A 27,498-nucleotide genomic window follows, 5' to 3' on the forward strand; every position below is an offset into this window, starting at 1 on the left:
TACTTTGCAGAGGAAGAGCCATGCATGACCATTTGCAGGATTTCCTACAGTCATCTGGCCCCAGGAAGGGAAGGCAGGCTTTACAAGACCTAGTCAGAAAGTCTCTCAAAAAAAATCAATATCAATCAATCAATCAATCAATCAAATAAAAATCAAAAGAATGGAGGCATGGAAGGAGCTGAAGTGGTCCAAATGATGTGAATGCAGGGATCATGTATGAAATTCTTAAAAAACAATTATTTTAACTTTAACGGTCAAAGAAAGAGTCTATATAACTTAAAAGAGAACAAAACAATAAAACCACAAGCCCTATCATTTCACTTTAAGAACCCGCCCCATGCCCACATTGTTCTAACACAGATATGGAGACGATGCAACCCCAAATGTAATGAAGTATCTACTTTCCTCCCGAAAACAAAAATTCGATTTGTCATGTGGAATGAATGAACATATTTTTGACCAAGAGAGAGCCTTACATGACCAGCCAGTAAACAGTATTTCAGTCCTGTACACAACCCAATCCTTTACAAAATTTTTCCTATAACTGCAATAAAACCATATTAGATAAACATGACACTAAGATACATGGGAAATATTAACCAAGTTGATTAGAAACAAAAATACAGAAACATACCAACTAACTCAGTATTCTAGATTCATCATTTCAAGATATTAGGAAGGTTTTCCAGCAAAATGCTTTCTTTACAATTTCATGTCTTAGACAAACTATGTTAAGAATGAATTTTTTTCAGTGTGGTTCTGACCTTAAATGATTGAGTAAACTATCAGTCTGTGCTATATCTTTTTTCCACTTTGCACTGGGATAAAGGTCATAGTAGAAAGTAGGGGGAAAACCAGTAAAATACCACTTTTCAAATTATTCCCTCACAGCTCTTACCTCTCCAACGCCCAGCTTGAAAACTTCAGTTTTAACTCCCTTCCACCTGAACCCTTCCAGAAAGTAGGTCAGTTCGCCTCGGCAGACAGCTGCGGACACAGGCGGAGGAGACACGGAAACAGTTTTGGCATACCCTGACATATAAATGTCAATTACGAAGATTTTTGCCTTTCTCATATTTTTTTGTTTCCCTAGACTTTTTTAGGAAGGCACTTTTGAGAGAAAAAAAAAAAGTGCCTTTGCATCTCAACTTTTACACAGATCAGCAATGTAACAGAGCACACTCAACAAGCTCACTCCACCACTCAAAGAAAATTAAGTAAGGCCTGTTTCTCAGACCTCGGAAGGGCTGAGTTTTCCTGTTTTAAACTACCTACTCTATAAAACACTAAGTTTGTATTCATCTTCCTAGACCTTATCCACCTGTCCCAGGAACAGGCAGGTCTTAAAACTCTTCTGGCCCCAGAGTCCACAATGGCAACCTGTAGATGATGGTGTTGACAATATTCTTCCTTGCTCTTAATTTAAAATTTGAGGCTCAGAATGGACTCTTACTCAAACTGTTGATACTATTCTCCATTCATACTGTTCCTCATCATAGAAGGTATACAGAGGTAGGAGAAAATATGTTTTATCTCCTGCCTCATGCTGATCAATTTCTCACAGCCGCCCAATGGCTGGCTGGAAAAAAAAAAAAAAGATAATGAGATCACATCTGGATTCTAAGATAGAATGCTCTGATGCATAAGTTACGTCTGCCACATTCACTAGTGAGGAAGGACCCTGGTGGTAAACATGCTCAATATTTGCTACTCCATCTCCAACCTAATCAAAATCTGAATTTCATTCAGTTCACAAACCTCATCATGCCTAAGTTACTTTCCCTTCTTGAAGCCCTGGGCAAGAGTTAGAGGACTCAAAGACTTCTAAATATGTATTTCCATGAGCAACATTTTCACTCAGAGTGTGGCAAAGCACCTTCCTGTGGCGAATGATGCTAGAGGTCAGCATGGAGCCATGTTCCCACCTCTTCACCAGCACAGAGTAAGAATCCTCTCAAGAGCATCAGACGGCACTTTGAAAGTGCTGCTAACATTTCCATAAAAGCAAGGAGTTCAAAGCTCTTCTCTCCAGAGTAGCCCAGCCAGGAGCATTAAGGACTGTACAGGTACCCTCTCCATCCCAGATGCTGAGTTCTCTGCCTTGCCTCATCCTACACTCTCCTGTAGATCCAGACATCAAACACAGCCTCAAAAATCAGAGGTAACGTGCAAATTTGATTTCAGACTTCTCTCTAAAACCATTTAAGGAAACCTCGAACAAAGTAACTTTACAATGGCAAAATACACACACACACACACACACACACACACACACACACACACACACACACACACACACACACCCCAGAGCAGTACTCTGTGAATTTAGCACATGAAAAAAAAAAAAAAACAAAAAAAAACAAATCAAGTCCATTCTTCTTTTGATTGTTTCTAGTGTTCTCAGCTAGGGAAAAAAAAAAAGCTTTATTATTTTTTTTTCTGATGTAAAATATCAAAGAAGTCCATTTCAGAATTCTTACCTAGAGAACGATTATTATACAGACAGAGGCACCATTCAGTGCCGACAATCCCCATTTCTAGCCTTGTGATCACTTTTATTATCTTTCCAAAGCAATCTTCCTCATCCACTTCCATCTCCCTAATCAAATAACATTGTTTAAAAATGCAATTCCACTTAATACTTGCTGCACTCTGCATTCTAACAGCACGCGACCTTCTCTCCCTCTCCACCCATCTCTTTGAAAGCATTTATGCCATTTATAAACTGTGACAGTGTCTCCTCCTCCTTGCTCTGATTGAGAACAAACCACTTGGGCCAGGACCCTTTAAAAGTCTCATTACAAAAAGTTCAACGGCTGTCATTGAATAAAAGCCTTTCCAAGACAAAAGTGTATTAGGATGAAAAAAGTCTATTAGGATGGAAACTAGGTTGCTTTTCTCAAGATTTAAGACATATTCCTTCCTGGATGAAGGCTCAATGTGCCTTTAAAAGTTAACTCAGATGCTTCTAGAAGTTTCCTAAAGTAAAAAATACTGAGGCGATTAAGGAAGTCCTAGGTAAGAAAGACACGGCAGCCCACAGACAAGCATCAAAATGTGAGGAGAAAGGACAGGCTTGGATGTACCTGGAACAGAAGGCCCCCAGCTGCACAGTACTCCAAAGATTTGGGGTTCTCAGACCATGGGGTTTCCATGTTCGGAATCCTCAACTCCCTGGCCATCAACAGGAGCATCCCTGCAGGCACCCACAGTTGTTAACGGAGCTGGACAGAAGCCGCCAAGATTCCTACGTGACCTGTGCACCCTCCGAGTCTCCAAAACTGGGCGTTTTAATGGAATCTCCATCCACTCTCCTGCTTCTTCCCCCTCTGACCTCTTCCCTCCTCCGATAACATGCTACTACCTACCACAGGAATTCAATTCTCTGAAAATGGCTGGCCTGGAACTCCTTAGTTTTTTTTATCTAGGAAACCTGTTTTTACATTATCTACAGCTGCTCTGTTACAATCATAGCGATCTTTTTACACATCCGCTTTTGCCAAAAAACAACAAAAGAAAAATGAAAAAGTGATATATTTTTATTTGGCTCAAGAAATGCAGGCACCTAGAACAATCTCTCAGGCACATACTTTCTCAATGAGGAGGTTGGATCCAGGAAGACATCCTTCAGTTTGAAGAGACAATGAGCACCAAACACACACTTTTCTGTTTCCTAAAGCTAGGGCTTTAAAATAAGTGCTTGAGTGGAATTCTTTCATGCATTTACTTATGTGTGTTCACAGGCATACATGTGTGCCCATGTGCTATGGCATGTATGTGGACATGGAGGGGACAACTTATGACAACCGGTTCTCCCTTTCCACCACTGCAGTCCTGGGAATCAAACTTAGGTGGTCAGGTTTGGAAGCAAATGCCTGTACCAGCTGAGCCAGCTCAGCAGCCCCTTGGGCAGAATCCTTAACTCGCTTAGTAATGGTGTATTGGATTTAAAGTACCACAAAACAATGTATGTTTACATCACCCTTTTATTTCATAGTTAGAAATAATACAGTTCCAGAGGGTAAATCATCAATAAATAACGGTGTTTAATCATTAAATGTAAAAATCCCAACTCTTTGGCATCTGACAGGATTCTATTAATTGTCAAACTATTGACTGTATAGATATAGTTAATCTTAGTGATCATTCATCAATACAATAATATGTTACAAAGGTGCAGTTTACTTTAAATAGACAACATCGGAAACTTTCCAGCCACTAAAACCTCTGATCAACTCAGTAAGACATGAGCCAGCATCTCCATGGCTCTCTTATACATGATGTCACATGGTTGCCTCTGTGAGTGCATAATAAGCATCTATTAAGAGTTCCTGGGGTTTCTAATATTTATTCTGCTCTAAAATAAATTTTGCCATTCAATCTGGACAGAGGAAAACCACAATTGGTCCAGGAATGGCACATTCATCAATTAAAAAGTGTTCTTACGTTATAAGCAAGACTGCTAACCCCTAAGAAACTCACAGTGCCGAAAAGAAAACATAAAATATGTAGTTCTATATAGCCAGAAATGCCAAATCAGTAATAAATTGCACCTTTAAGACTGAATGAGATAGAAATGTTTACAAAAGGTAAGTTACATACACTTATGGTCAAGGGTAGTTGAGCTGCTTCTGTTACTAAAGGCAAGGAATTATTTCTTTAGCAACAAATTAAACCAGTGTGATAGACATAAGTTGTTAGGTAATCCAGGATTAGCCCATTAAAACTGTAGAAGCACGTTAGGCTCCTACACTAATCCTGAAACTGGAATTCCAATGAGTGCCGTGCTGCAGAGAACTAACCCTGGAAAGACCCCAGGATGTGCTGAGTGGTATCACTTCGTACTTAGTTTAAGCATTTGATAGTCAAAATCGTGAGAGCCTCTGCTAAAGTTGTATTCACTTATAAGAAGTTGAGATGTAAGCAGGACTACGCCAAACAACCCAGTGGAGAGAATCCTTTCCATTTTCAAGTTCCATGTGGATTTTAAATCAGAAAATAAGCACTAAGGAAATGTTTCCAACTGATGAAAATTTCATGTCGGAAACATTCTGGAAAAGCATCCCACCCACTACCCATTGTAAAATAAATACTTTGTATCCCAAATTTAATTTTATTAAGACACACTTTAATAATGCTATAAAGGAATATTTTACAGCCATAGAGATCAGTAACTTTCCATGCGGAAATAAAAAAATCCATTGCTCAATATTCCTATTGAGGCAAGTGAAGAAAGATTATTATTCTCTTAATCTGAAATGTTAATTGTTTTCAGTGCAAAACCAGTTATAAAATATTTAAACTCAATATTTAAAAATAAAAAGTGGTCCAATTCAGCAGTGTTCAAGCTCTAAATTCCATTAAGACAAATCATTACATACATTGTATAGTAAAATACAGAGATCCAAGAAGCACTGAGTACTTCAATATAAATTTCTAATGAATCATACCAAGTCAGCAACAACCAAGCAGGTAACATTCCCAATTTGAGTGTTCAGAATCATAAAGGTGAAATTACTGCACCAAAGCCTTGTTCTAGCTAAGAAGCTATGCAAACTAACGGCCAACGTTCTGTTTTCTTCGCAGTTGCGTGCTCTAGAATGATATCCCCCCGCCCCGCCCCAAGTACCTGTGATTTCATTCCTGTATCCAAAACTTGATCCAAACAATTTTTTTTTTTTGTATGTTCCAGGAACACTTAGCTGATATAACCATCTCTAAGGTGAAAGGTCATGTACAGAGTACGACAGTAGATTTTTTTTTCTCTCTCTCTAGCCGAGGACAGGCTGGCCTAAAGCGGTTTAAACCCTGTGCACGTCATTCATGTATTATTCCTAGCAAACACTCGGTCCCCTCGGAGGGTCAGGTGTTGAAGCTGGTACTGTAACACTTCTGTGTCAGCTGGCTCCTTGATGTTCATTTTATCTAGATTGAGGTAGTCCAGGGATTTAGAGTGAGCCCTCTTACCTTTAAGAAGACATAGAGGCAAAGGCCCATGGAGGGCCTTATAAGGTTCATAAGGTAAGGATTTGGTACACTTGTCTCCTGAGCTGGGCATCCGCCTTCGCCTCCTGCCATTAACAGCTGGAATCTCATATGGCTGATAGTACCTACTTCTAGTTTTGTACAGACGAGAGGAGCGTGCGAGTCCCGCATCCAGCTGTTTCGAGCGCAAGGGCGGCACGGCTTCTCCCTTGCTTTCTTCCCCTCCAGTGCACTTCTGGGCTAACTTCAGGAGTTCCTCACCAGTGGCAAAGCCAACCAAATAGTTAGAGTCCATGTGGAGGATCTGATAACCTGACACAGTCCGACGCATGGGTGAGCATGGCGTGCTAGAACAGCGGGGTCTCTCGGCTTCTGCTTTTCCTGGCGAGCTCCCCTCAGCCACAGGTAACGGCAGGGTGGTCAGGGTACTTCTGGACTCCCCATTTATATCTACTTCCATCTTAGGCACCAGGCTGCACACTCCTAAAAGTAAACAGACTAAGATTAGCGAAGGGGAACACAGAGATTAGGTCAAGCCCGATCCTGTTGGAACACACGGAGCATGAATAATACTTGTCTGGAAGACAGACAATGTACAACACATAGATTTCTGCCTGTCTATGAGACATCTCAGAGCAGGGGAGAAATGACCAGTGCCGTTCTGTATTCAAGGTCTCACAGGCAGGTAAATGAGAATCGGAAGCCCTATGGAGGTGAACACATGAAGAAATCAGAATGCAGCTCTTCTCCAAGTCAGCACTCAGTTCATGCACATGGAGGTTACTCCTTGACACACTTAAAAATCCAGTGTGACTCTCAACAATATGCAAAGACAAGTTGGCACACAAGTTTCCACAAAGGTTCAAATAAATTTTGACTTGAAAATTAAATTTCCTCTCATTTAATGTAGATATATATGAGTGCCTCGTTCTTTACACCTGCAATTCTTGTGCTTAAGAGGAATATAAGAGAATATAATACAACTTTCTGACACTATGGCAGAGGAGGGGTGGAAATTTAAAAAAAAAAGTTCTTCCCTTGAAAGCTCCAATGTTAACCCTAAACCTAATAGAGCACATAAAATTTAACACTAAACATATGTAAAACGAAGCCGGAGAAATGGCTCGGATGTTAAGAGCGCTTGTTGCTCCTCCAGCAGACCCAGGTTTGGTTCCCAGCACCCACGTGGCAGCTCACAACTTTCTGTAACCCCTCCAGATGATTCACTGCCTGCTTCTGGACTACGAAGGCACTAAACACACATGGTGCACAGACATGATTCACTGCCCGCTTCTGGACTACGAAGGCACTATACACTTGTGGTGCACAGCCACACATGCAGGCCAAACACTCATACACATAAAATAAAAATAGGCCAACCTTGAAAAATACATGCAAAATACCAAATGTCATTTTATATGAATATTTAAGCATAAAACATATCACGAGCACACAGTTATTTTATTTTACAATGTGTAAGACAGTACTCTTGAATAGTTTAATAAAAAGAATGATTCACAATGAATAATGGGATTGTTCATTGCAATTATCACTTTGTGTAGTTTTGAAAACTTAATGACACACAGTGTCATGAATAATGGCTAGGTTCCTAGAAAACAGCAGATAACACAATTTTGGGAAACAAAAATTAATAGGGAAAACAGAGATAATGCCTTCTGAGAAAGTTTAATTTTACTTGAATTTCTATCGGTTTTAAGGAAGTATCCCAGAACACTAATCAAAATGTCAAGTAACTAATTTTCATATGAAAAATTTACTAAGAACGGCTCTTATGTCACATAATTCTCATGAGACCTTTCATAAAACAGGAAACTATTTCCTACAGTTTCAGTATTCATTTAAATTTCAGGCAATTAGAAAACTCAAACCAAATGAAACAGAAAAGCTGTAAAGCTCATTCCTACTCTCCTTCACTAGGAGCCTGAGGAGGCCACCTGTCCCTACTACAGTCACCATACACAGCACAGCTGAAAACCAACTTTTACAAAGACACCACCATAGAGTAAATGTCAGCAGGATCCACACAGGGCTCAGTTTACTCAAAATGTTGGGCTAGTCTCCTGACCTTCTAGCTGTAAAGTAACTGGTTTTGTTATATTTTGTTACTATTCTAGAATAAAACCTGTTTCTCTCCTCACAGGATCTGAACAGTAAGTAACTGCCCAGTCAATCTAGGCCTGTATGACATCACAGCTCACCAGCCTCACAGAACCACAAACTATGCCCATTTGTTATGCTAAACAAACGCTGGCCCTAAGTCAAGTGACAAAGTAACCCTTGGTCACTAACTCTGTAACGTTGAAGAGGACAAACCTGTCTTCAATCTTCTCAACCTGACAGGGAGCTCTCCATCCTGAAAGGCCAGGAACAGACGTGTGGTGAGGTGCAAGCAACCAGGGCCAAAGAGGGAAAGGCAGGAACATACACACACACACACACACACACACACGCGGCCTAGAACAGCCATCAGGTCAGTGACACTGTAGCCACCTGCCCTCACTGAGCGAGCACTGGCTTGGAGTTCTCCCAGTTTGGCACTCCATGGCAAACCATGGTTGTCCACCGACGCCCCCATTGTCACTTGCTATATAAACTTCTTAACATCCATAGTTCTGCTCCTGTGTCTTCTGAACTGGGTGATAATCCATATAAACACTGTGCTGGAATGCATCTACTCTGCCCAGAGTGGAGAAAACCGCTAAGCAAGTTTTAAAAGTATGACATTGCAGGCATAAAGGGCAAGCACAGGCTTCTGTGGTCAATGGGAATGTCAAGGATTTGTCGTGCCAATTCTGCTTTACTAAGGCAAACTCAGAATTTTTGAGACTGAAGATAAAGATAGCAGAATACAATGATTTAGAGGAACAGGCAGAAATGGTACATCGTTTTAGAAAAAATGGAAGAAATAAAACTTCGACATGTCCTGAAATACACATGACTGTTCGATGAAAACTTATCATTAGTTAAGCTTCCAGAAGCCAGTAAGAAATATTACCCAGCCCGAACTAAAGTATGCCAACAGATCTTTGCACACCTCCATGGGAGACAATGACTTAACTTCGGTTGTTACTAGAAGAAACAGAGGTGCCTAGTGTGAGAAACGCATTGCATTCTACGTGGGCAGGCAACACACTCACTAGGGAAAACACCTCTGAAACAGAAATTTAAGGAACAGTTGTGTCTAAGATCCTGTAGCATAAATATCTAATACAGCAACTAAGGCCAAAGCAAAACGGATCATCTCCCATATAAGATACCTGAATGACTATCTCCTTGCTCTGGACACAAACAACTGGCTTTAAATGTGGTATATGCAGCAGCTACCTGAAGAACTTCTCATGAGAAACTCTAAGAGCTGGGAAACATTTGCACACTTGAGCTATCACACATCAGTACTTACATTCCAAGTTGCAGACAGTGAATACACTCTCAAAACAGCTCTTGGGGCGGCTTCCTTCATCTCTGTGGTGTACTGATTGACATAGGAAAAAAGAGTGTCGCCAAGCTTTGATACCCAACAAGAACCAGGACGCTCACAACCTGCTTAGAATTCTTATGAATATGCTAACTGTATCAACAGTGGTTTCACAGACGTACTCACAAGTGTACGTAAGGTTCTTGGATCATATATGCCCACCTTATGGTCTGCACTCCCCCCCACTTCCCACTGGTCTCCTTTGCCCTCCTTAACAGTGTCCCTCCTCCTCGTTTCATGCCCCTCCACCAATAAGAGAATGAATGGGACAGTTATCTATAACTTGTGCTCCTTCACATGCCAATCCCTAGATTCCCTAGATCTCGTGTTACTTGTACAGAGTTCTTCTAAAGAACACCTACTGTGCAGCACTACAGAAGCAGCATGGAGCCGGGCTTCAGCAAGAGGACACCTATGGGCAAGCTTTCAGTTTCGCTCACACAGAAGTGGCCATGCACCTCCTGTTCTCCGGGGCGCCCAAAAAGGAAAACGTTCTGTGTTACTGAATTCCTGAGAATCTCTTGAGTGAACTTAAACACTGAGACCCAAATCTGAGGAAATAACAGAATCAATTTTCGTGGACCCTTTGTGAAACAGAACTAACTGTTTCGGCTGTAGAAAAGGCCTAAGTGCTTTTCCCGTTCCCAAGTTCTACTTTTAAAAAACTGACGGCACAGACTGACCAGTCTCCAAGTCAGCCCACCCCTGCCTCAGCTGAAGAGTACAGGGTGCACACCAGCACACCTGGAGGCACATCTTGAGACAGGAACTCTTCCATGGGAAGTATCTTTCATGCTGTTTGTGGGTGCTAATGCAACTCAGAGGCCCTCGCGTACTACGCCATACTCTTCCACTGACCTCCAAGTTTCTTATTAAGAAAGCACTTAACAGAAAATTCAGCTCTGGTGACTGTAACTGGACATGGCTACTGTTAACACGGCACATTCTTCCAGCTTTAGCAAGTCTATCCATGACTCAGCATTTTGTTTCATGTTCTAAAATGACCTCATTTTTAAAAAGTTTACTGCCGAGACTGGATCACAAATACGCTGGTGAGCATCATCACACACAGATGCAAAGAACCACCACTTCTGCAGATAAAATAGACAGTGAATCAAGAAATGTGCCATAGTATAGGGGGTGAGGAGACGGTACAAGAGGCAAACTGCTTGCTGTGCAAGAATCAAGACCCAAGTTCGGATCCCCCGCACCTACTAAAATTCGGTACTGTGGCATCCATAATCGTAGAGCTGGGGAATATGGGCGTCAGAAGAAATCTGAGTCTCATTGGCTAGCCAGTCTAGCCAAAAGGCAAGGGCCAGGGCTAGGAAGAGACTAGGTCTCAAAAATAAGGTGGAGAATGATAAAGGAAGGCACTTAATGTTGACCTCTGGCCTCCACAGGTGCATCATGGGTGAGGACAAACACACACATACATGCATACACACAAGGAATCAGATCCCATGCTTCTACAGTCTGCATCATTAAAGACACCCTTCTTGTTTCCATGAATGTCTTTTATACATAATTAAGGCAGAAGACTAGAAATAAAAGTGAGAAGAAAAAACTTTCACTAGCAGAAGCAATAAAATTTCTATGGAAAAAAATCTAGACTAGAAACAAAAACTACAGGGCTGGGGAGATAGCTGGGTCAGCAAAATGCATGCCTTGCAAGCATAAGAACCTGAGTTGAATCCCTGGAGCCCACCCGAAAAACAAGCATGCAGGACAAGTGCTTGTAATCCAGAGACGGATCCCTAGGGCTCCTTGGACATCCGTCCTCACCTACTTGGTGAGTTCCATGTCAGTGAGAGAGTCTGTCTCAAAAAGGGGGAAGGTGGACAGAAACTGAGGAACAATACACAAAGCTGTTTTCTGTCCTCCCCTACACACACACACACACACACACGTTCGTGTACCTGCACATACATAAACATGCACATGCACACATATACACAAAAAAAATAAATCAAAAAGGGGAAGATGAGCAGCAACTGAGAAACAATACCCAAAGTTGTTGTCTTCTGTCCTGCCCTACACACACACAAACACACAAACACAAACACACACACACACACACACACACACACACACACACACATCCACACATCCATGTACTTGCACAAACATAAACATGCACATACACACATATATGCTTTTAAAACTGTGTTTTTAAACAAGCAAATACAAAATTTTAAATGACAGGTAACGATCTTCTCAAACAAAACAGCCAAGAGCTGGCAATGCTCACAGGTGGAACTATCTGTGAAATACACGAAGAATCGTTCTACTAGATGACCCTAAGTGAGCTAAGACAAATCACACTTTTTCACTAGTGGTTAGTGCACAACCGTGAATTTTGGCTGATACTAAAAACAAGAGGTCCAGAAAATAACATTGTCTAATGTCCAAAAAGTACAGCACAGATAGTACCTTCCAGCTCTTCAATATTCCAAGAAGAGGAGCCTTCCGATCTTTGGGCACAACACTTTGACAGCAGCCTAAGTGCCATGGCACCCTGGGCTAGTCCTACAAAGGGCAGCGGGGCTTCGCATCTGCCATTCAAAGATTCTTTTTGAGAAACACTGTGTCCTAGCAACTGTATTCCACTTAAAAACTCAAAAGAATTCATTGATTCATTATCCTTCCCATTACGTTCATTCGTGTATCATTAGCACACTACACCCTTGAAAATTTTCCATCTCCTAAAGCTTTAGCTTGAGATGTCAACAGACATGGAATGCCACGGTTGGACTCTTTCAACCAACTAAGACGTTGATCTGCTTTGCCGTCCTCTCTTAACACACCCTTCTCATCCCTGTCACAGACTCTGGTATTAGATTATCAGCAATATTTTTTCACGGTACAAAGGATCTGTGAAGTTTGGTTATAGTGTAATACTCAAAAAGAGAAAGGACAGTAAGTATGTCCAAAAGAATAATCTGATAACAGAAGAACACGTCTGGATACAGAGCACAGTCAACTCTAGTGACAGATACCCTGAACAGACAGAACCAATGTCCATGCTACAGGTCTGGAGCACCACCCTCGGGCTATAGGTCTGGAGCACCACCCTCCACACTACAGGCATGGAGCACCACCTCCAGGCTACAGGTCTAGGTCATCATTCTCCAGGCTACAGGTCTAGGTCATCATTCTCCAGGCTACAGGTCTAGGTCATCATTCTCCAGGCTACAGGTCTAGGTCATCATTCTCCAGGCTACAGGTCTAGAGTACTACCCTCCACTCTACAGGTCTGGACCATCACCCTCCAGGATACATGTATGTAGCACCACCTCCACATTACAGGTCTGGAGCACCATTCTCCAGGCTACAGTCTGGAGCACCACCCTCCTTATTTCCTTAAGGAGCTGCAGAGATCCTCAAACAGCCTTAGTCTAACACAGACATTTTCATAACCACTCTCGTCAACAAGACACTTTCTACCCCTTTCCATTCCTCACCAGTCTGATTCGATGATTATCTGATCTTTTTATTGTTTCTGAAACCTCTAAAATAATCCATGCAGACTGAAAGATGTTCAGTTCAAATACTTCACACTGACATTTCTATTAAAGTCAAAATCTCTCTTCACTCCCTACCAATGCGATACCTGGAGGAAACTCCTATTAATATTCACCTGTATTCTCCCTTATTCCCTACATTCACAATTAGGAGTAGGTGTTTACTTTATTTACATTGCATAAACACAAACACACACATGGAGAGAGAGAGACAGAGAGAGAGAGAGAGAGAGAGAGAGAGACTAATTTTGCAAGAAATTCCAAAACTAAAACGCTGAGTCAAAGAGCATATGCTTTGTAAATTTTTATAGCAACTACGACAAAGCTTTATGTAAAATGTTCCCATTTTTTTTTCACAAAGAGAATGTACTATTTTATATAACCAAAAGCTAATGTAAAGCCTTTTATAAAGTACAAGCTATACATTCACCAGGAGAGTATCATGTTTCTATGCTCATTTCTTATAAATAAGAACTGCTGAAGGAAGGAAGAATGTGAGCCCAGAGGATAATGCATTTGCCTCTTCCAAAGATAAAACAGGCATGGCTTCCATTCTTGACCTCAACTCTGATATTTTCACTTCTAACAGATATATCTTGTACAGACTTATAAACGAAGTATCCAATTTCCTTCCACAAATAGTAAAAATGTTTATATATTCTATGAAAATATGCAGAATGTACATTTTTAAAGTAGTGAGTATAGTATGTCTCACCCCAACTTGAGACTGAACCAAAGTATGACAACACATGCATGGAGGATTCTCCATGTGCCTGCATGAGCTGTCAAAGGACCACAACCTGTATATAATGCACACAGTTCTAGCACTCTCCAAGACACCTTATTTCCTATGCCAAAAAAAAAAAGATATAACACAAATGCCCTGGCTTCTTAGACCAGCCCTGAAAATAGTTCATACCTTTCATAAATGTTATACAAATCTCAATCTCAATCTCTCTTAATATCTCTCTCTCTCTCTCTGTGTGTGTGTGTGTGTGTGTCTGTGTGTGTGTGTGTGTGTGTGTGTGTGTGTGTGTATTTGAGAGAGGGGGGAAGAGAAGAGAGGGAGAGGTAGAGAGTTGTGCTCATGTATGGGATGTGCACATAAATGTACGCTTGTGCATATGAAGGCCAGGGGGACAAATCTATGGTATTTCTAAGAGCCATTCTCCTTGTGATTTTCTGTTTGTTTTGTTGGTTAATTTTTACAGACATATTCCCACAACCCTGGTACTCCTGGAGTAGGTTAGTATGAATGGCCAAAGAGACCCAGGGATCCACCTCTCTTTGCCCTCCCAAAGCTGGATTACAAATGTGTAATTGGATTCAGGTCCTCATATTTGTGCAACAAGCACTTTACTGACTGGACCAATTCCCAAGCTTCACAATTACTTTTCATTTAAAAAAATTTTTTTTTTACATTTTCTGGATTTTTTTTTTTAAATTGGGGTTAACCAAAAAAAATTCACATTGAGTAATCTAAATCTGCTTCATTTGCTTTATTGTGTTTAGCAACATTTAGCAATACAATATAAAAGAAAGTAGATGTGATTTATTAAATACACAAAACAAAAATGTTATCAAGTTAACAAAATCCTTTTCGAGAGGGACCAGGAATGAACAGTGCAGAACAGAGCCGTTCTTCGGCGAATGAGGACTCTTAAGCATGACTAAGAGTCTAGTGAATCTTGGGAGTTTGACAGCTTTACCTCTACTGCTGGAATAGAGAAGAGTACCCTGAAGCTGAGAACAGCCTGGGTTCTGATCTCACCACAACCCTCTTTGCAGGGGATAAGATGCCTGCCTTTGGGTCTGAGGGCACACTAGGCAAGGATATGGTGAACATATGTACATGCAGGTAAAACACACAGACACATAAAATAGAAATAAATCTCCTTTAAACTATAAAATAGAAATAAATCTCCTTTAAAAATAGTTTAAAAACAAATGAACAGCAACAAAACCACCAGGCAATTTTAATATACATAAAGGTTTCAGAACTTGCCAGACTATACATACTAGAAGAATTCCACTTTCTGCCCCTTTAAGTCACTCAGGGAGACATAATTTGTCTGCTTACAGTTACCATCCCTAAGGCCTTCAAATTTACTCCTTCTAATCTACTGAAGGCTGAAAATAACTGCTAATCAAACTTGCTAAAATTGGATATAAAAATGAAACCCATATATGCTGAATGGGATTTGAGTTCATCTGAATGCAGTTTGGTATATTAGTTCCTGAAGGGTACTCTGACTAACAGTTTAGCATTGCTTATAAAGGCATTCGCTTTAAATGCCTGTAAAATAACTCAAATACCTCACGCTTAGGTACTTATCCATGGAAAACGTGAAAATAAATGTACGCATTGAGACACGAACATCAATATTCATAACAGCATCGTTCATGATTATCAAAACCTGGCAAGAGTCCGAACATCACTTCAAGAAACACAGTGTGAGGCATGCACACAGTGGAATACCATTCATCGACGAACACTGCAAACTAGGAACACAACAAGTGAAAGAAGCTGACGGAAAAGCCACACACCACCTGATTTCATGTACGCGGCATTCTGGAAAATGCAAAATAATTAGGCCAGAAACTTATCAATGACTGGTAAAACTTAGGATGGGGAGAGGAAACACACTACAAAGGAAACTTTCCAAACTACACTCAAACAAATTTTATTATGGGCAAGTTATCCTTCAATAAACCTGCCACTAAAAGAAGGAGGTTTCGGTAATGTATTGCCAAGTTTTACATGATTCTCCAAAACATTACAATGTCTTGGCTACAGAGTCTCAGAGACAAAAGGAAAAGTCAATGGTTACACTGCACGTGTCTGGAGACGTGAGCACACCTCCTGAGCTGAATCACTTCACCTTTTATAGCTCTTCCAGAATGCTACTTGATTAAGAAATACAAACAGTGCACATAAAAACGGTACGAAGGCACACTTACACACATACAGATAAACACAGAGCGCCACGCAAACATATGGCCTCCTGCGCATTTCCTCTAGTTTACTTTAGCTGGGTGGGTTAGTGACTGTATTCTTCCGAAACGTATGATGAGTTTCTGAACTACTTCTCTTCCCAAAGAATAGATACTTTAGTGGTGTTTTTAGTTTTTTTTAAGTGCGCCTTGGAAGCTGGAGAGATATCTCATCAGGTACAAGAATGTACAGCTCCTGAAGAGGACCCAAGTTTGCTCCCACCATCTATGGTAGATTGCTCACAACCACCTTCAACTCCAACTCCAGGGGATTCAATGCACTCTCCTGGCCTCTGAGAGCCACTCCCAAGTACAAACCCCCACAGAGACACAAACATATACACAAAATAAAAAACAAAATCTTTATTGTGCATTCAATGAATGAGATATGATACATCTACTTAAGAGCAGCACATTCCCCCATTATCCTTTTATATCGTTCTCCAGTTCCTGACCACTCAGAGATCACTGAGTATGAAACTGCTTTCTCCAAAGACAATAACCTCTAAGTCAAAGCAAGAAACTACAAGGACTCAAAGAGCAGCCACTCACATTAATATAGTTCTGAAAACACTAAAGAGCTATAAGGCTATCTTTAATTATTCCCCATCAAAGCCACACAAACAACTATGTGAGCATAAACACAGGCATGGGGAAGGGGACAAGTAAAAGATGCCAAAGTACTGCATACTTTTAAGTTGGAATTCATAGTATGATACAAATAGAGATGGGTCATCTGTGCAGCAAATTACAACTATGTGCAAATCATTCTCCTTCAGCCACTATATCTATGAAAATACATAACAAGAATGTACTAAGGATTACTTCAGCAGTTTTTGGAGATAATTTTTATTAGAATTATCTCTCAAATTTGAGCAACTATTTCTATCATATATTTCTCAAATACTATTCCCTAAGAACTCCTACATATTCTAGGAACTTCAGAAAAACATATGAAAGCACTAAACATTTCAAATAATTTTAGCAGACTGCAATCATAATCTCAATTCCAACCATTAGGATCTTATGACTGTGGCACACACAACTGTAACAATACACGGACATCATTTTCACATGTTCATCTATGTAATCCTGAACACACTATGACGTTTTGTTCATGTAACAGTCAACAAACAGAAACAACAAAATAAAACTTACCAGACTAAATCCCAGATGATGTCACTGTGCAATTTCCAAGGAGTCCCAAGGGAGCACAGGCATAATAATTTTTCTGTTCTACTCCAGATACTAAACATGAGACACAAAAATAAGCCTGTGATTTAATGAGTAACGCAATTTATAAAGCAATTATACTAATTCTAACTGCAAAACAGAATGAAAGTCACAGGAGGTACTAATGCTGGGTACGGGTTATAGGGGACACAGTAACTAAGGAATTCAATTAAAAGCTTGTTTTGAGTTAGTTTGGCTAAACGAATCTTCAAAACATCTTATTGCACTTGCTCTCTGCGTTGTGTTGTGTACACTCTACCTAGAAACTAAGAATATTTAACCAGGATAAATAAAAAAAACACATGAAAAATTGAAGGCCTAAATGATAGTTTTACCATGCATTCTATTCCTATTGGTGTGTTCAAAAGATTGTATGGGGGAGGGGGGAGACTGGGGGTGGGGATGGGGCAGAAAGCAATGTGAGGCAGACACAAAAACCTGACCTTGCACGAACAGCAGTCTCTAAAATGAGGCCAGTTGGGGCTGGAGAGATGGCTCAGAGGTTAAGAACACTGGCTGTTCTTCCAGAGGTCTTGAGTTCAATTCCCAGCAACCACATGGTGGCTCACAACCATCTATAATGAGATCTGGTGCCCTCTTCTGGCCTGCAGGCAGGCATACATGCAGACAGAACACTGTATACATAATAAATAAATCTTAAAAAAAAAATAATTAAAAAAAAAAAAAAAAAAAGCCGGGCGGTGGTGGCGCACGCCTTTAATCCCAGCACTCGGGAGGCAGAGCCAGGCGGATCTCTGTGAGTTCGAGGCCAACCTGGACTACCAAGTGAGTTCCAGGAAAGGCGCAAAGCTACACAGAGAAACCCTGTCTCGAAAAAACCAAAAAAAAAAAAAAAATGAGGCCAGTCATACCATTGTGCCTCTCTAACACAGGTGATGTAGATCGAGGGAACTCAGGTAGATGAGTGTGTTTTGCATGCTGCAAGTCCTTTACAGATGTGTGACCTTATTATTATGCAATTAATTATGGTGACTACTCATTTGAATTCTAAAATAGCAACAATAAAAATATCCTTTGTTAGACTGCTTGAGGCAAATGACTGGAAGGCTCTTGAAAGAGGTGTGTGTGTGTGTGTGTGTGTGTGTGTGTGTGTGTGTGTGTACATGTGCACATATACACATATGGAAGCCAGAAGTCAACATCAAGGGCTGTCTTCTTCTTCTTCTTCTATTCACCTTATTTATTTGGGTACTGGGGAGTGAACCTGGGACCTTATACCTCATAGGCAAGAACTCTGCCACTGAGCCATACCCCTAAGTCCTGACATTTTTGTTGAGATGGAGTCTCTAACTAAATTGACAGATCATCAATTTAGCTTGGCTACTGGCCAAGGAGTCACTGGGATTCTCCTGCCTCTGCCAAGAACTGGGGTTTTAAAAGTGCACTGCTATGTCTAGCTTTTATGTAGATGCTAGGGAACACACTCAGGTTGTCATTCTTCAGCAATAGGCATTTTACCCATTGAAGCACCTCCTCAACTCAGAAGAGACTTTTAATAAGACAGACCAAGCAACCTACTCAAGGTCTCTAACGTCTCTTCAATGTCATCTCCCTCTTACCATGGGAATTAAAAGACTCTATCTCTTGTTTCCCCGGTTAATTGGATTAATTTGTTAAGATACAAAACAAAACAAAACAAAGACCACCCCCTCTCAAAGTCCTTCTCAACCTGTACAGATTTCATAGGTTTTTAATGTTGTACTCAACATAAGGTGGGCAGGTGCTCCTAAGAGTGGAGAGGATTCATTTTATCTACGTAGGTGTGTGGAGCCTGGAAACATAGCCATGTGCTATATATACAACACGTTCTCAGACTAAAGACAAACAGCAAAGGGGACAGGCCAAGAGCTGCTGGTTTGTGATTTTCCTCCAAGCACATGGGAGTTTCTGCCAAAGGAAATGGATAATTTACTGAATTCAAGGTATTTTGCTTAATAACCAGAAATGACTAATACAACAAGATCATCATGATAAGAACCCTGATGCTACCAGCCACTAGAACACCTTTCAATGTGGAGATCAGACATGTTCTATTTAATTTATTTTCCCACCAACTACGTTTACTTTTAGCAAACAAGCAGTCTGCACAATTAAGACTTGAACCTCCCTCACCAATGAGGCCTGCAGTCTTAACAGAAACTGAAGTAGAAGGAAACAAAATCTACTTACTGATGATAAAAATATTTGCTTCATATAGTTATCCCCCCAAAGAATTTACAGAATATTGTTAGAAAATTTACACTCATATATCAAGTAAATAGATTTGAAATGGGGAATGATAATAAAAAGAAAACATTTTTCATCTTTTATATGTCAAAAGATATAATTTATGCGATATAATCTTTGCTCCTTGAAGAAATTATTTATCCCACTTTGAAGTATTCAGTTAAATACTACTACTTGAGAGCTGTGCAGGAATCTGCACACCAACTAGCCTGGCTCCAGGGCCCACTTGCTCATCTTCAAACTTGTGTGTAAGCACAGCTTTACACATGATAATCATGCTTATGAAAACATATATCCATTAATTCCCATGGGTGGAATCCTAACTCTAAGTATTTCGGGAGGCACTTCATATAAATGTTTTATTACCTCATTTGTGAAATGACTGGGGGAAAACGGTTTTATTACTAGTTCCAAGGTGACTTCGAACTTTTTAAATGTTGGGATTTTATGGTGTGACGACAGAGACAATCTGAGTTCAATCCCCAGAACACATTCCCCCCGCTCCCCTCTCTCTCTCTCTCTCTCTCTCTCTCTCTCTCTCTCTCTCTCTCTCTCTCTCTCACACACACACACACACACACACACACACACACACACACACACACACACTGTGCGCGCACGATAAATATTTTAAAATATAGATAATATGCTTGTTAGTTATATTGGTCTGTAGAAACACCAGCAGGGCATTTCCTTAGTTAGTGATTGATGAGGGAGGACACAGCCCATTGTGGTTGGAGACATTCCTGGGCTGGAAGTCCTGAGGTCTATAAAAAAAAAAAGTAGCAAGATGAACAAGCCATGTGGAGCAAGCTAATAAGCAGCATGCCTCCCAGGCCTCTGCATCACTTCCTGCCTCCTGGTTCAAGCACTGCTTAAGTTCCTGTCCTGACTTCCTTCAGGAATGGACCAGGATGTGGAAGTGTAAGCCAAATAAATCCTTCCCTCCCCAAGTTGCATTGGTCATGGTGCCTCATGTAACCCTAACCAAGACCAATAGTATGGCAGGAAAGAACCCTAATAGTATTTGCAGGTTACTGGCTATTCTACAGTTGGATGTTAGGGCTACACTAGTCATAAAGTGAGAAAAACTGATATAGAAACTTAGGTTGAAAAGCAAAAGGAAACATTAGAAAAACCTGAATGCTTTATTTCTGCCTTATACAATGCCTTAATTCTGAATATAGATAATTTCAAAAATCTTAAATTTCAACTTTCACAGAATTTATGTCAGGTATTTAGTGGCATATTCTTAAGCATTTAGATGCCCTAGAAAAATATTCATACTTTCAAACTTTTTTTTTAGCACCAATACAAAGACCTGTTTAAACCCTCAGTCTCAAATTGAAAGCAGAGGAACCCTAAAGCAATTATCAAACATCACTGAGGTGATGAAGAAGTCTAGGAAAGCGTCTGTAATTTCAAAATGATCCTTGGTTTGCCACTGCCAAGTCAAAAATAGAACAGATCCCTCAGCAGTGACCCAAGGTGAGCCAAGTATAGTAGCATCTGCCTGGTCCTCACTTTCACCCCTCACACTGCTGTTTGAGTGTAACTGAGTACCAGCTAGACACAGGCACCAGGAAGGGATAGATATACTACAGTAAAAAGAGACACAAAATCAACGCAGCTGAGTAGCTACATGCCTACTTTAAGACTACCTATATGGCCACCTACTACAAAATTATAATCAAGTTTCACTACCATTTCCCAAAATAGAAATTAAAACGGTAATAAAGGCACCCAAAAATATAACTTTCAAGTAAAATCATCCATTTTTAGAATACCTTAAAAGATCTATAAATCCCTAACACCAACAAATGACTCTGGTTTTATCTTGGAATGTGAAGGCTTAGATCTTGAATGGGAAAGACAGTTAACAAATTTTTAAGGGGGGGGGGGAGCATAGAAAGACAGACTAAAGTCAATAAAGCTAAAGCTTGAAGATACAATGTTTCCAACGCTGAGGGCTGAAACCAACAGAAAGATCCATGACATTTCTCCGTAAGCAATGTGGACAGGAAACTTAAACACCACCAAGGGCAGCCAACTGCCGCTGGCAGGGGAGCCACAGGTAAGGAAGAAGAGAAGACATCCAACAGCGAGTGCCAGGAGACTCCACAGAATGCAGAAAAGTTTGCAAACATGAGCTGGCAAGTGGTACCTATCATCATACTTCATATAATAAAGTCCTTCAAAAAGTAACCTCTCGGTTCATAGTTACTACCCTGGCACAATTGTCTGCAGAAACCTCTTGAACCTTCAGAGATCCTCAGATGATAAACAAATCCTTACCCTATTCCAAAGTAATATAAAGCAGTAGAGTGGTATGGGTTTTATAAAGCAAAAGGAATCCTTCTACTTGTGGACTTTGCGAGGTATGTCCACCCAGCCATTCACTCAGTGACGAATCGGGCCACTCAACAATGTTTCTTGAGTACACAGAAGCACGGGGGCAAGTTTTCAAAGTCTAACACCATGCCAGAGGAAATGCAAACCTCATCCGTGCAACAGCAAATCTGAACAACACGGGCAACCCCAAAGCTTTCTTTTTTCCACAAAACAAAGCTTGCTTCACGTGGAAATGTTCAGTTCTAAACAAATGCTTGACTCTTAAATCTATAAATTGCTATACTTCAGGCATCAACCCAGATCCACTAACTAAATAACAAGGAAAAAATGGCAACTTTTAACACTACATATACATATATATGTATATAAATCTGGAGGCACCATGAATTTTGATAAATTCCACTAATTATTAAAGATGGTACTGGGAAAAGATAGAATTTCTTAGGAGAAAAAAAAAAGAGTGGAGTGGAAAGAAAGTATGGACTTTAAGGAGGGACCCTGGAGCAGGGGAAATTCCATTTCAACTAGTGAAAATGCTTTGTAATCAAAATATTTTCTGCTCTCAAAGACTATTCTAAAATAAATAAATAAGGGACCAAAACATTCCTCAAGTAGAAAAACACTGCACAGAAATAAAATGGTTGAGCTCAGGTTACAGCAGGGAGTGGAAAAGAAAATGCTTAAATGAAGCCATGGGCTCTCACCATGGAGACCACTTCCAACCTTCTTATCTTTCTTCAGTTTGTAAAATTAAATCACTAAGGGTTTGAAAAGGCAGTTATTAAGTACAGTGTGACTTTTTAAAGACCTTCTTTGACCTTAACCAACAAACCATCAACCTTCTCAGCATGGTAGGGCAACCCATAATTGGTTCAGTAAGACATAAATGTGTTCCTCTTTCTAGAATCAGTTCTCTGTATAGCAACTCCCTTAAAGGGATCAGCATTCATTTTGTTTCCATCTCTGCTAGTTAAACTCAAACCCACACTACTACATCATATGCAGCTTCTCTCTAAATATGTCTGACAAGAGCCGAAACCACAAGTCTACACAAAGTCTTTACAAGAAGCCTCCCTCTTCTGGAAGCATAACCACAAAGGGACAGAAGTTTATGGTGGAGGTGATGCATTTCCCAAAGAAAAGCTGAAAACTAGGTACTCATTGAGAAAATAATCTAGGCCACAAGTCAGGAAACAAAAAAATTAAAAGGTGTTTGTAAACTATTGTTCTCATCACACCAAATCACTTTTTTAAGACTTAATGTTAAGGTACTCTTCAAAAAGAGGGACCACATAATGTAAGTTAATTGGCTGTAGGAATGTCAGTGAGTATCCCTAACACCCTAGGAGATTTAGTGCTAACTGTCCCACTTACAATTAAATAAATATACCCAAAACAGAATTTATGCACCAGTTCTTACCAAAGTTAAGGGGTCTCCGTGCTCATTCATGAATGCTTACATTTCATCCTGTCTGTTTTGTTTATAATCCAAGGTACCATTAAGAAAAAAAATCAGCGGCATGTCCACTCATCAAAATAACCTAAGCACACACTGTGACCCAAAGCTTCCTGGATAGTAACTGTGTTTTGAACTAATTTCGAAAATAAACTTTGTGAAGGAGTGGCTTCCAATTCCTAGCGTCTACCTCGTTGCACCCCGTAAAGTACTTCGCCACCTTAAATTACAGAGTGACTTTTTTGGGGTGGGGAGGAAAAACAACGTAAAACAAAGTTGAGAAACCTCCGAGATCTTCTGCGCCATCTGCTCTCCGGGCTAGGAGCGGTTAACAATGTACAATGTTGCTGTTTCCATTCTAACTCCTCTTCCAAGGATAAAAAGTTCAGCGCTCCAGGGTTCCCCGTGTCTCCCAACCTCGCACACGCGCGTACACACACACACACACACACACACACACACACACACACACACACACACACACACACACACACACACACACACACACACACACACTATCCCGGCTCTGCAGAGATCCGCAGCCCACCCGGAGCACAGCAGCGGCGTGGGCACGGAGCCCGGGAGTCTCCAGCGAGGCAGACACTTGCCAGGGTAGGAAGCACGCGGCCGTCGTCCCCTTCGCGAACCGGGCTCCTTTCTGGCCGAGATTTGCAGATTCCACCACTAGAGCGACTTTGGCAGCTTCACAATGGGCCGCTTCTCAAGGTCTGCCCGCTGCCCGCCCCCCAGACGCCCTTTCCTACGCTTCCCACCCGCCCTAAAGTCCACCCGCGACAGGTGGGGCGAGGGCGGCGGTGCCCGAGACATCTGCCGCGGTAGTTTCGGGCCAGCACCGAGCCGCAAGCCACAGTCCACAGACGCTCCTCGGCCACCACCGGGAGGGCCCGTCGGTCCCCCCCCCCCCCCCCAGCTACACCGGCCTCGGCCTCGGCCTCGCCCGCAGGGTGCAGCGCCAGCGCACAGGGCGGCCGAGATAAGGTCGTCGGGGCTCTCGCCAGGCGCTATCTGGTCCCCGCAGTCGTAGCCCGCACACCGTTGGGGACAGAGGCGCGGCAGGCCGGGCAAGAGCTCCTTCTCAATGGGCCTCCTTGGGCTTGTCGCCTCGCGCTGCGGGGCACGACGAGCCGCCGAGCCGGGGCGCGCCAACGCACCCAGACTTCCGCACCTCGGCACCCGCGGGTGCGCCGCTCCGGGTCGCAGAGTCCCCGCACCACCGCACGTCGGCGGCGAGCGCACGCCTGCACGGCCGCTCGCCCGCCCGCCCGCTGGCTCGCCCGCCCGCCCGCCGCGCGCACTCGGGGACGCACGCCCCCGCACACTCACACGCGCTGCACACTCCCGGCGTTGCCGGCCCCACCCCTGAGCCAGGAAACTGCGGGCTCTCGCACCCCGCGCGGGCCCCACCCCATGTCTCCAGACCCCAGCCATCCATCCGCACTGGGGCTCAGGGACCGGGCCCCCTCGAAGCCGGCTGCCACCGAGGCTGCAATGCCAGCAGCCACCGAGGAGGCCGGCACCGGGCCGGGGCGTCCCAGCGCTGCACACACACACACACACACACACACACACACACACACACACACACACACACACACACACACACACCACACACACCGCTCGCCCAGCCCGGACACGAGGCGAGGAGGAAGGGGCGGCGCCGTGCCTGGGACTGGCACAGTGGCTCGCTTGCCTGGGGCACCCACCCTCACGCGCGTACCCCACCCATCACCGCCGCCACCTCTGCAGCACAAAAGGTTGCAGAAGGAGTGGCGGTCCCCGTGCAACGTACCAGCAGTCCAGGGTTCCGCCGGCTCCTCTATGCCGGCGGCCGCAGACCCGGAGCCAAGGGCGGGAGCGACGCGGGGCTGCGGCGCCGAGGTGCGGGCAGAGGCCGCCAGCCAAGCCAGCCGGGTACCCGCTGCTCTCCCACCGCGCTCGGCGCCAGCTACGGCCCGGCGTAGTCCCGCCTCCTCCCCCGCCTCCGCCCGCCTTCCCGCCTCCTCCCTCCCTCCCTCCGGCTGCGGAGGCGAGGCCGGGAAAGCGCAGAGCCCGCCTCCTGCGCCAGGCTCGCACGCTCGCTCGGGAAGGGCGGGCGGGCAGGCGGGCAGGCGGGCGGGAGAAGGCGCTGGGCGGCCGGCAGGAGAGCGCAGAAGGGGAGGCGGTGGCGCGGACGCGAGGCGGCGTGATGCCACCTCTTCCCCAGACGAAAACCCCGCGCTCCCGCCGGCCGCCCAGGAGCCGCAGCTCCGCGCAGGCCTGGGAATGCGGACGGTTCCCATAGAGCGGTGTGCTAAAGCTGCGAGGGCATGGCTGTCATTTGTGAGTTTCTGCTGAGCAGAAGTTGAGAGCAGAAGCCCATGAAGTTATAAATTATACTATAATTCTAAAAAAAAAAAAAAAAAAAAAAAAAAAAAAAAAAATTAAGGTGAAAAACCCTAAATATGGGGGCAGGGTGAAGGCCAAATTCAGATTCTGAGTCATGTGTTTCTCTTCCCTTTTCCTTTCTTCCTTCCTCCCTTCCTTCCCTTTTCTTTCTTGACAGGGTCTCTGTAGCTTAGACTGTGGGTTCAAGCTCCTGAGAACCTTGCTTAGTCTCCAGAGCTCTGAGTTTGCAGGAGTGACAAGCCATTCCCAACAAGATTATCTCTTCTCTATTCATGTGCCTCTCTCCTGTCAGAGTGGTTAAATGCAGCACACAAATATTTGCTGATATGTATTTAGCTCTAGGTGCCAACCCTTTTGACATACATTTCCAAGATTACATCTCTTAGCAGTTCTTCTAATCAGCATTTTGAAGATACAGAAAACGTAAGGAACTTTCTTAAAGTCACAGACTTAGTACAGGGCTGAGCTGTTTATGCGTTTCTAAATGTAAATTAAGGTTCCAGTCTTGTGTGGTCTTTGAAAGGGTGCTTTATCTGAACATAAGGAATCATAAATTTCGTCTAGACTAATGCAAACTTAAGCAAGTCATTTTTATCCCAGAGTCTATATATATCCCCAACAATATTAATAAATATAAACACTCTGGGTCCAAGAGATGGCCTCTGGTTTCTCTGTAACTGAAGGATACTTACTGGATTGCCTCTCATGTGCTCTGATGTAAGTGTCAGAAAACAGAAGGAAAAGACCAGGTCTGTGAATGTTCTGAATATAATAGTTACTTTCCCCCAAAGTGGCACGCATGTAACTTCTCAGAATATAGACCCTAGTGCATCGTACAGGTATTGAATGCACAAGCGATCAGAGTTTTTTAACATTTTTTTCATTTGTTGGGTTTTTTGTTTTCTTCTCCTGGGTATCTTAGGAGGCGGCACTAGAAGTCATTTCAGATTTCAATCTGTCACAGTAGTGTTATTGTTACGATGCTCATTCTTATAAAACAACCTCAAAACATTATGTTTTGTTTTAAGAAGCTTAATCTCATTTTGTCCTGTCTGAACTCATAATCTTTTCAGGAGAACACCTTGTAACTTGGCCTTTGTTCTGAAAATTTAGCAATGTTCTTTGGCCAGGAGCAATAAAACCCAGACTGGCCTCTCAGTTCACTGGGCTCAAGGCTAGCTCCATGAGAGAGCATTATCGCTAACTGTGTCCCTTGCTAGGTGGTGCCTGGTGTCCAGTCTCTGAGATTCCGTACAACAACCAAAAGTTAGGTTGCTTCTCGAGTGTCACAAAGAACACCTATTCACAAGGCAGCCGTGGCTGACAATAGCTTTATATGAGGTTTATGAGGGTTATGTGGCCTATTCACTAGGCAGGCTTACTGACAACAGCTTTATGTGCGGTTCATGAGGGTTATGCCTAAATTAGATTACGTGGGGCCTTTGAGGACTGCTGTGGGCCTATGAAAGATGAAAACAATGTGGAGGCACTTTGCAAAGCTTACTGTGTGTTTCATGAAGAGCAGTTCGGTTCAATCCATGTAGAAAAAAGAGAGAGAAAGAAAAAAAAAAGACCTTCTTTAAAAGTACTAGTCCCCAATTGTCGAATTGAACTTGTATTCTGAAAGGACTTTCAGAAACTGGGGCTCAGGTGCTCCATCCCAGATGCCACCTTTGTGGTTATATCTTGGCCTAAAGATGTCCCTCCTTTCCCCCAAAATCCACTTCTCAAATGTCACTTGTCTCGGAAGAATTATCCATTTGGTGGATTGCCGCTTAGCAAACAACCATCTCGAAAGAACAGGG

At 42.6% G+C, this 27,498-nt stretch overlaps 1 protein-coding gene across 8 annotated transcripts; it reads right to left on the minus strand.

Moving 5' to 3' along the window:
* Positions 1 to 3,968: 3,968 nt before the first annotated feature.
* Macir (macrophage immunometabolism regulator) lies at positions 3,969 to 25,290 on the minus strand. 8 transcript variants are annotated; one of them, XM_052750253.1, is made up of 4 exons: positions 25,098 to 25,212; positions 17,158 to 17,247; positions 9,407 to 9,478; positions 3,969 to 6,468 (listed from the first exon to the last, which is right to left on the minus strand). In XM_052750253.1, exon 4 carries the CDS (start codon positions 6,443 to 6,445, stop codon positions 5,822 to 5,824), a length of 624 nt encoding a protein of 207 aa, XP_052606213.1. In that variant the 5' UTR covers positions 6,446 to 6,468; positions 9,407 to 9,478; positions 17,158 to 17,247; positions 25,098 to 25,212; the 3' UTR covers positions 3,969 to 5,821. The 8 variants fall into 8 exon arrangements, 4 of the variants coding, with proteins under 4 accessions (XP_052606213.1, XP_052606211.1, XP_052606212.1 ...); XM_052750251.1 differs by lacking the exon at positions 9,407 to 9,478; XM_052750252.1 differs by lacking the exons at positions 9,407 to 9,478; positions 25,098 to 25,212 and adding an exon at positions 23,252 to 23,715.
* Between the last annotated feature and the right edge of the window lie 2,208 nt (positions 25,291 to 27,498).

Source organism: Peromyscus californicus, unplaced genomic scaffold, assembly GCF_007827085.1.
Source record: "Peromyscus californicus insignis strain IS unplaced genomic scaffold, ASM782708v3 Scaffold_21__1_contigs__length_65335640, whole genome shotgun sequence".
NCBI lineage: Eukaryota > Metazoa > Chordata > Mammalia > Rodentia > Cricetidae > Peromyscus > Peromyscus californicus.